This window comes from Notothenia rossii, assembly GCF_949606895.1.
Source record: "Notothenia rossii genome assembly, chromosome: 11".
Lineage (NCBI taxonomy): Eukaryota > Metazoa > Chordata > Actinopteri > Perciformes > Nototheniidae > Notothenia > Notothenia rossii.
The window spans coordinates 43,734,438-43,744,631 of NC_136910.1; the positions used below are offsets into that span (position 1 = coordinate 43,734,438).

The 10,194-nt window shown below is 38.5% G+C and overlaps 1 protein-coding gene across 2 annotated transcripts; it reads right to left on the reverse strand.

Annotated features, from left to right (window-relative positions):
• Positions 1-3,428: 3,428 nt before the first annotated feature.
• On the reverse strand, positions 3,429-7,589 carry prdm12a (PR domain containing 12a). Of its 2 annotated transcripts, XM_079659003.1 has the most exons (5): positions 7,246-7,589; positions 5,679-5,869; positions 5,157-5,312; positions 4,804-4,915; positions 3,429-4,368 (listed from the first exon to the last, which is right to left on the reverse strand). In XM_079659003.1, exons 1-5 carry the CDS (start codon positions 7,460-7,462, stop codon positions 3,932-3,934), a joined length of 1,113 nt encoding a protein of 370 aa, XP_079515129.1. In that variant the 5' UTR covers positions 7,463-7,589; the 3' UTR covers positions 3,429-3,931. The 2 variants fall into 2 exon arrangements, with proteins under 2 accessions (XP_079515129.1, XP_079515130.1); XM_079659004.1 differs by lacking the exon at positions 5,157-5,312.
• Between the last annotated feature and the right edge of the window lie 2,605 nt (positions 7,590-10,194).

The window sequence follows — 10,194 nt, forward strand, 5'->3', positions numbered from 1 at the left end:
AATCTATCCCTGATTTATTACCGTTTTAGAAAAGAATAGAACAGTGTGCAATTCTTCTGGAAGATTATTTCTCATTATGTTGTCCTTTTGCTAGTTTTTTTATTTTCTATTCATTATTTATTTTGTCAATTTTTGGTATTTCTTTACTAGAAAAATAACAACAACATTGTCGTTATTATATTTAACTTAACTTGTTTTATTACAATGTCTATATTAAAGTATTTCCTGATTTTCATACTGCTCTATGAAACCATTAAGCCCTTACCCTGACATTGTTTATGAAACGTGAAGCTTACTAAATACTTCAACACCTCTACGTCTCAGAAGCAAATATTGCACATGTTTAAATCATTAAAAACTGGCTTCACCTTTACCAGCTGCAACACTAAAGTGATGTACATGCAATAATCATCATCATCCAATAATATAGGCTAATATGCTGCTCTGAAATTAATCATTCTGAAAGAAAAAAAGGTTTACTTGGATGTAAATACAATACATTCTTCCAAATGGTATAGCATGACTAACTGTGGTATTGTTACTTCTACCTTAAATATCCGAGTATTGTTTACCTCTGTTCATTTCCTAACTTATTATTTTATTTTTTATTTAACCAGATAAAAACATTGAGATAATATCTCATTTGCAATGCTGACCTGACCAAGAAGGCAGCAACGTTACACATAACACAAACATATAAAATACTGATAACATAGCTAAGAAAAAGCAGTAACTACATTTTGCTCATTAGGACAGTAAGAAAGGTACACTACTTATTACTGCAAGAGCAGCTGGTGGTAAGGATTTCAGACTTCAATTTAAAACATGCTATCGAGACAAGTGCCGTCAGTTTGAGGGGTGATTGAAGGTCATTCCAAGACTAAGCACCACTTATTCTTCACATTTTGAAAAAATTACATTTGTTTCCTTTATTTTTACAACCTCTTAGCTTTATCTGGAAATGGTGAAGATTCCAAATTGAGAAATAAGAAGCCCATACTTTATTTTTGGCTTTAAAATGTCACAATCATTTTGTCACTTCATATATCTAATAAAACATACAATACTTCCCAGTCTTTGTACCTTGATTGCAGTTGTTATCACAACCAAATGCTCATGATATACATATGACTTGTGATTTGTGTTAAACTTAGGATGAAAAGATCCCTCATCATTGTCTGTTCTTATCTTACTGCCAGTGCACTACCTCCTTTATTCCTCATTGTCATGTCTTTGAAGTGAATGTGCAAGGGAAACATAAGTAATACTATACTTCCTGTATCTATGTGGTGACCCTGAGTACCAGTGTGGGGCAGAAATGCTGTGTCATTGTCTTATAGTGCATGTCAGTGCAGACACATCATTACACTGACCACAAGGAAGCAGATGACTTCAAGACACACTGGTAAGGAATAACACAACGTGGAGCCATGCTATGACTGCTGTTCTCCGGTGAGTATTAAAACATCATAATACAATTTTATGGCAACATGCTTCCTAAAAAAATGTCTTTGTGATGAGATACATATACAGCATTATTATTTTGGTGAGGAACCATTTGAATAAAGCCTTAATTCCTCTTGTTTAATCTTACTCTATTTTAGATTTTAATCCTCTGCACTTTACTTTCAACATTATGTCTCTCGCAATTCTTTATTTATTTTTTATGTCTTCACTTTAGTTAAAATTGTTGGAGGAGCCTGGGATTTAATGTTTGCATTTCCAACTACACTAACTGATGTGCATTTGACAAAGAAGACTATACATCTTTGAATCAATGAATAACCTAAACAAACATAGTATGCTATAGTAAAAGGGAGCATGTTTAACCTGATAGGGGTGGAGTCAGGTTACCTGCCACAACATCATCTCACCAGCAGTGTGGCGGATACTACAAACAGATAAAAGAATAATTCATGTCTGCTACACATTGTCTTCATTCAGTTCTGCGCCATGCCTCTGAGATGGTAGCTTCTTGCTGTGGTTCTCCAAAGAAGGACAGGACTACAGCAGGATGTCTATACCAGGATAAAGGTGCTTTTAGTTTGGGTGAGATGGTACCATTTTTTAAATAAGTATTCATGTAGATGGTCTAAACTGTCTGGTGTTCTTCAAGGTGATGAGCAGAACGTGTGGACAGTCTCCAGTGATGGAAAAACATCCAGTCAAAATCCTTCCTAATCCCTCTGGGCAGAGGAGAAGCCCACCTTTCGAAGTCCTCCATTTTATTTATTTATTAAATGTATTTATTTGCAGCATGTTGATCTGTGTTGCTCTGTTCTTGTTTTAATGATGACCTGTCCTGAAAACTCCTTGTTGGGAAGTTGGGTAATGTCTGACAGCAGACAAGTTCAGCAGTGGCTCAAAGGTTAACATGTACTGTATGTACACAACATTTATATGGGAGAAATGCAATGTGGTCAGCACAGAAAATACATCCAGTCACATAAATAAATGGTTGTAAAGATCATGTATCAATATAAACATTATGTGTTATTAAAGTGTCCGTACATTGATTCTGCAGGAAAAGCACACTTTTCGCTCAAGACTATTTTTTCCTGGGTATCTGGCGCCATCGTGTGGAAGAAAAAGGATCTGCAACTACCTGTTGCCTGAAGAAAGACAGAAAACTGGTTCATTTAATAATAAGATGTTATATTTGAATAATATTCAAAAAAAGTTTTCACTCACTAGCTCATAATAAGGAACTTACTAAATCACTAAGTTGGAGTACACAATATGGTCCACCATTCACAACTGCTCATAAAGTGTATGATAAAAAAAACACATTTAAGAAAAAACGATGATAGACATATATTTCAAAAAATGCTTTCCCTTATTATCAATTAAATATTGTAAGCTGGAAGTAAAATAGTCTTTATGTCTATCTGTTTATAGTCTTTGGGCCATTTTACAGTTTAATAAATACATTAAAAACACATGCACCCAGACTCAGCATAACATAACAACACCTGCCAAAAATAAGGTTAACATTTAATTTCGAGAAATCACTTGTGTACAGGACAAGTTGCCACTCTATAGGGTTAATACATTCAGAATTACAATCATTCAGAATGATTGTTTCATTTCAAAAAGTGCACTTATAAAATAAGTATTTAAGTTATGGACTCTTTCCTCTTAAATGGTATTTTATCTTTGAAAGTGCATTTAATTAAACTACACTATGCTATATTATGGACAGCTATATTTTGTTCATCTCGTACTATTATAAATCAAATCAAATCAAGTTTTATTTATATAGCACATTTATAAACGATTTTTGGTCGAGCCAAAGTGTACATATAATAAAAATAGCCTACAGTAAAGACACTTTACAGCTAATACAATAAGCACAGATTGTTCAGAATATCAGATAAGATAAATCACTGTCAACCACATGAAAGAGAAGTAAACAAAATGTTGTAATATCATATCATATTTATTTAGAATAGAAGAGAGCACAAATGTATTTACATTCACATGTACAGTAGCATACTATACAATCTTACAATTACACAACAGTATAGTATACAGTCTGTGCAAGTTTAAAGTGACAATCTCAGTTTACAGTGTGTGGATGAGGCTGAAACAATGTACACTGGATTCTAATCGCTGTACAAACCTCTGACTGTGTTTCACCTGAGCTGGTGAGGATGTGACGCAGAATAAACACAGTGTAAATATGACAGTGATATATGACACTTTGTTTAAAGATTACACAGTAAACAACATGTTTTGAAAAATCTTTAGAGTTGCACTTCAGCATCATCACTATAAGCAATACAAAAAGGCAACATATTAATGTCTTTGTGAGATGCTTTATCACATCAGTTCAGTTCCTTATGAAGGCCTGTCTCATCATCCGGGTCCTTTACTTCTCCCCTCGTCTAAAGTGCAGCGTTGCCTGTCTGTCCCCTCCATGTTCCTGTCATCATAGCACCATGGTGGGGATGTGGTGCACCATGGGGGGCATCTGGTGCTGGTGGGACATGACCGACATCTGCTGGGGAGGGGGGGACACTTTGGATGCCATCTCTGCCGCGTGTGCCATCGGTTTGTGCCGCGCGCTCTTCTGGTGCGCCCTGAGGCCTGCCAGCTGGGAGTACGCGCTCTGACACACGTGGCACTTGTAGGGCCGCTCGCCGGTGTGCAGGCGCACGTGGTTCCGGAGCGTGGAGGACTGGCTGAAGCGGCGGTTGCAGAAGCGGCAGACGAAGGGCTTGTCTAGCGTGTGAATGCGCATGTGAGAGCGCAGGTTGCTGCGGGAGTTGAAGCCACGGTGGCAGATGACGCAGCGCATGCGACCTACTGTGGTGGTAAGGGCTGGAGGGGAACACGAGGCAGGGCCGTCACAGGGGTGGGCCTCATCTGAGAGAGGAGACACAAAGGGGGGAGGATTAGTTTAAAGTTTGGCTCAGATTTGGGCTGCTTAGTTACAGTGTTTTATTTTCTATTTTATTCTGTATATTTTATAGTGTGTAGATACTCTCTTGAATATATTTTCTTCTGAAAAAAATATATCTGTTTTTAGTTTTTACATTTAAAATGTGTTTTTCTTACTTTTTTTTATTATAAGTGATTTTCAAAAGGCTGTTGTGAAAAAACTATTTCCCAACCTCGGATAAATCTATCTATATCTATATATCTATATATATCTATCCGTGTGTTTTTAATCTAAGAAATAATAAAAGCAATGTATCAGAACCTAACAACAATGATATAAACTGGCTCATGTAGCCTATGTTGACCATGAACAGATACAAAAAGCTGTAACCCTTAACATTGTTACATCAAATGACTCACCTCTGGCTTTCTTCAGGTGTTCCTCATCTATTCCCGGAACTCCAGGGATTCCCAGGAATGTGTTGAGGGTGTTTCCGTACCAGACAAGAAGCTCCTGGTCCGGTGGGATAGTCTGAGAAAAAGAGGGAAAAAGGTCAGCAAATAAATATGTGATTTAAAGTTGCTTCTCTGGTGCAACCATACGACCAAAGATGACAAACTACAGAAATCACATAATCCATTTTCATTTGGGCCAACAGGCGGCGCTGCTCTAATAGATATTTACATACTTGTTGGTTGTCAATAAAACCTATTCAGTCGCCACAGGGCCGAGTCCTTGTTTATAGATCAACAGAATTAAAGTCTATTCTCACCTCCACTGCCTTGTAGAAGATGCTGCTGCCGATCTGCACCACCTCCAGGTTTTGCTCCTGCTCATTCCTTGCGCACTTTATGTAAGTCATCCAGCTGCGTTGGTCCTCCTGACTGGCATCGATGAAGTAGCGCACCGTGCCGTCTTCATTGAACACCTGAGCGCACAACAGCGAGGAAAACAGCGTCAACATAAGGCGGAAGTAATAAAACACAGACTCTGGATCATGGACGGTCTAACACTTTGCTTGGACCCCCCTGTGCTTTGCTCGCCCTAAGATTACATACATGTTTTATTTTCCAGGATGAAATTAAATAAATTGAAACTAAGTTACTGAAACCATTTTTTTTTAAAGAAAATAAATATCAACAAATATTAATGAATAAAATAAAAACTAAGTTTGGCTGGATGATTTTATACTGAACTGAAAAAGATTGAATCTTGAACACTGTTGGGACAATTGCTCTGCTCATATTCATCCATTTAAAAATGGGATCATTAAAAAACATTATTCTCTGCTCACCTCCCACATGAGGTTGTTATTCTTGAGCAGGTCCACGTGCTCCGGAGATATGACCCTCCCTGTGAACGGGCCCATCTCGGCCCCTGCTTTGATCCAGGTCTTTGAGAAGATGCCCAGACCCTCTCCTGGGATGGAGCTCTGCGCGATGATCACCTCACTGGGCAGCACCAGGCTGGACAGCTTCTGCACCTCTGCACAAAGAAGAAAGAAGAAAGGTTAGCATGCAAAAGGGAAACATGTCAGAAAACATTATATCTGTTTTAATGCCCGAGTAATACTGCGCAAAAATGCAGCTCCAGGAGGCTAAACTGTTCAGCAGGATCTCATGAAACAGGATTGCTGAAAAAGTCCTGAAAGCAGAAAATGGACTGGATCTTATTTTAGTCACGAAATATTAAGCTACACCTTATCCTCCGTTTAATTCGATTATCTGGTTGAATTGAAACTTTTTGTTGTGCAGAAAAACTCCATAGGAAAGCATTTTCATCTGCACCAGAAAGGGAGAAAAGAAAAAACCGTGCGGTTCTTTAATGTCAAAATCAAAGATTTTTTTTCTGTGAGCCGAGCCGAGCAGGGGTTAAATGGTCCTCTATTGCCCAGGGTCCAACAATTTGTCATGCTTCAGATGTGATATTCATTAAAGTTTACTGGAAAAGAAACGGCTAATTCCAAATTCATTATCCTTTTAAGAACTTTGTAGCAATAAATTTGCGCTGAAAGAAACTAGGACTTGTTTAAAAGACTCAGGAATGTCGGCAACAAAAAAATGGAAAGGCGATTAGATGGTTGACATGCAATGAATAGCATTAGATTTAGCCTTCACGGTGCATTATGCGAGGAACAGCAAATCTTTTAAGGAGAGAGAAAGAGAAAAGCTCCGGAGCCCCATAGCTGCCAAGAGAGGAAAAGAGACTGTCCGGAGATTGATGAATGCGGGATAAAAACCCGGGACATCTCAAAGAAAAGAAACCTTTCTCTCCTCGAGGTTTAAGTGGAAACTTTCCCAGGTCAAGCACAAAGTTAACCAAATGAATTTAATGCCCTGCGTCTTTCAATCAGCGGCAGTTACACGCCTAACAAGCCTCTAAACGCGAGGAGCAGAGCTCTATAGGGTTAACGCGTTTAATGGGTCGAAATAAAAGCAGTAAACTGAGAGAAAATGCAGAAAAGCAGCAACAAGTTAGTGGGAAAAACTTTGGTAAATGAATGTTTGGGACAGAAAGGGAAGTTTATTTTAGTGTCTCTGCAGGATGTGGGATTTTTTTGAAGTTCAATTATTATTATTAAATGGGGAAAAAAACAAATGTGGCTGTAATTGTAATTACAAAAAAAAGTCCTTATGGAGTTCAGTGATTCACTTTTTCGGAAAGTGCAGGGGACACAAAAAAAGAAAAAATTAAATCATATTTTTTATTTCCATAAAAAACACATTAAATAAAATAAAAAATAAATACTTAAATTAGGCAGCAAACATGCAATTAAAAGGCCCAAACATGCACAACAGTAGGATACAACAGAATTTACATGTATGAAAATAGTCCAATAATAAAGCAGAATGTCAGCCTACCTCCGACGAAGGACTGTGCCAGCACCTCGGCGGTGAACGCGGTCTTGGGGCTGCTGCTGTGCCGCTCCTCCGCCAGGTGTTCTCCCAGCACGTTCCTCCACCTGCCGTACAGGAAGCTGTGCAGGATGTCCGAGGTGATAACGTCTGACAGCGAGCGGCTCGGACACTTAAATCCAGACTTGAGTGCCAAAGCGTCTGCGGGTAATACGGAGCCCATGTTGCAAATCAAAAAAGAAAGCCCCCTAAAATAAAAACAGCTGCAAGTGGAGAAAAATAAGCAAAAGGAGTATAGGAGAAGAGTTGGACACTGAGAGCTGCTCCTCAGTGCGTCCTTGTGCTGCAGACTGTCTGTGCGTAAAGCTGCCCTGCAGGCTGTGAGGGTCCCTTTATATAAGTGGCTGGTGTGACCCCTGTCTAATTACTTATTAATGACACACCCATCACCAGGAGGACCTGCCCGCTGCAGCGCATCATGCAGAGACACTGAAACACACAGCAGACAACCAATAAGAGGGGCCACACGTTATTTTAGTCATTATCTGCACTTAATGCATAATCATTTAAATTAAAGCGAGGTTTTTTTGATAGCTGCAAATGTATCATATTTGCGTAAAATGATAATAAATGCGTTTTGAATTATGTTTAAGATCAGAAAATGTAAAGTTTAGTGCTAAAAAAAAAGCCTAGTGTTGCAAAAATAGATCATAGTGCAAAAAAACCCAACAGGTTGCTCATATATGGAATATGAATGGAATATGAATTAAAAAACTTGTACAACATTTTAAAATAACAAAGTTTCAGAAGATTATAAAAGCAGATTTTCTGAAAGTTTAATTGATGGTTTAAGTTGTTCTGCCCGCAGAAGTGGGTCATTGAGTCTGGGAGTTGCTCGCCCATTTTTTTCTCATGCATTTGGTATTCATGTGGTGGTAATATTATTATTTTTTTGTGAGGAGTTAGCGCGGGAATAACAAGAATAGAAACAAGCTCGACGTTGAGTTTTTTCTTACAGCATTGTTCGCAAGCAAAAAATGCAAAGCTGCTTTGACGTGGTTCACTTTTTCAAGCCCTTGTTGAGGTAAGCGGTTTAATATTCATGGATGTTCGGAGCCCCCTCGGTATTGTGACAACGTTTAGATGAGTATATACGGCCCTTTTCTTCTCTATAGTCACAGTCTTCTGTGTTTTTTCCTCTCTTGCCTATTTTTCGGGCTTGATGGACTGGGGCTAAATGGGCAGTTTTGCTTCTTTTCCAGCAGAGAGGACATCTTTATTCCATCCCCGGCTCACAGGTTCCCTATTCAGCTCCCCTCCAAGTAATGTCAGGCCCCTGAAAAGTGCTGCAAATCAATCTTTCATGGTGTTTTGAGGGCAATTTGACATCCATGCACTCCTCTTTTCACTCCAACAACTACAAGGGGATTGTCCGAGAAATGGGCAAGTTGTGCTCTCTCTTTCTTTCTCCCTCTCTGGACGAATATGGATTATAATGTAATGGGAAAGAAGATATGGCAACTAAATACAATAGCGGAGGGTTTTTTTGAGCTGGGGAGATAGTGAAAAGGCAAGGTGAGTGACAGGGCACGAAAAAAGATTACTGTGAAACAGCTGCTTTTTATGAGCGGGCCCCTCCTACATTTGTCTCCTTTTCCCAGATGAAATTTCTCTGCTCTTTCAATGGGATTCTTTCTCATCTAGATTGATTTACATTTATAGCATTCATCGCACAAATCCGAGGTAAATGGCGGGGGACAGGGGGTGGGGCCGCTTCTTTATTAAAGAGGAATTAAATGAATTGAATTGGGGTAACGCATGGATTTGATTTGCTTATTTATGCATTAACCTATGGCATTATGTGGAGCTGGTAAAGCCGCGGGCATGTCAGCAATAGCAAATCATCCTGCTTAGCTGTTCCATTGTAAAACTATTTAAGCTATTATTCTGTCCATTTAAAGCTTATCAATTTAATGTGGATGATTGACAATTATTGCACAAAGAATGCGGTAATTGTTTTATTTCAAAGAGCTGGTGGGAAACCTATCAAAGAAAATCATTTGTTTGTAGATAAAAAGGAGAATTTAACGCTTATCAGGGGAGAATAATAAAGGGAGAAAAAAGACTCGGTCATGTTTAAATAATACATGTGAACGTTTAAGCTTTAATGACCAAATAACTGACAATAAAAGACGGCTTTGAATATAAAGTTCAAAATAACTAAATACAAATCTGAGATTATCTTGAGATTTTGCTTAAAAAAAATAAAGTTTGTGGCGCTTTAGAAATAATAAAGTAACACCATTTTCTTTTTTCTTAAAGTATAAAAAAACATGAAAACATTAAACACGTGGCAAAAAAATGGTCTTTGTCACATTATGGATCAGTGACGCACGCACGCGAGCGCGCACACACACACACACACACACACACACACACACACACACACACACACACACACACACTCATTAAAAGCAGATTAAGGTGTCCTCCACTGTGCAGGATCAGCTCATCTGTTGCAAAGGTGAGTGAGGTGCTGGAAGTCCCCCCCCCCCCCCAAAAGAGCCTTTCCTCCCCCCTCTGTTGTTGGAGAGAAGGGGTAGTCAAGACACCTGCCTGATTTGAGGGAGCTGTGTACCTTAATTTACACAGCAAGAAAAACGTTTTTAAATTGTTAAGCCTTAAATATTGAATACAAAAACGGATTCATCCTCTGCATTATAAACATTATAACTCAGTGCACGAACATCTCACTCCACATGCATTTCATTCTGTGTGAGTACTGTGTTTATGGACAAATCTAAGGAACATGTAATTTATTTAACATTTTATTTTATATTAACCGTATGTCTCTCCTCAATTATCCAACTACTTACTTTGCCAATTCAAAATATAAATAATACAAATAATCAGCTAATAAATCATGATTTCATGTTCTACATTTCAATTAGCTGA

Excerpts from the sequence above, each read along its gene's own strand:
- prdm12a (XM_079659003.1), bottom strand. The coding sequence starts at position 7,462 with ATGGGCTCCGTATTACCCGCAGACGCTTTGGCACTCAAGTCTGGATTT. Across the intron at positions 5,870-7,245 it reads GGCACAGTCCTTCGTCGGAG|AGGTGCAGAAGCTGTCCAGC; the intron begins GTAGGCTGACAT and ends TTCTTTGTGCAG. Across the intron at positions 5,313-5,678 it reads ATAACAACCTCATGTGGGAG|GTGTTCAATGAAGACGGCAC; the intron begins GTGAGCAGAGAA and ends TTGTGCGCTCAG.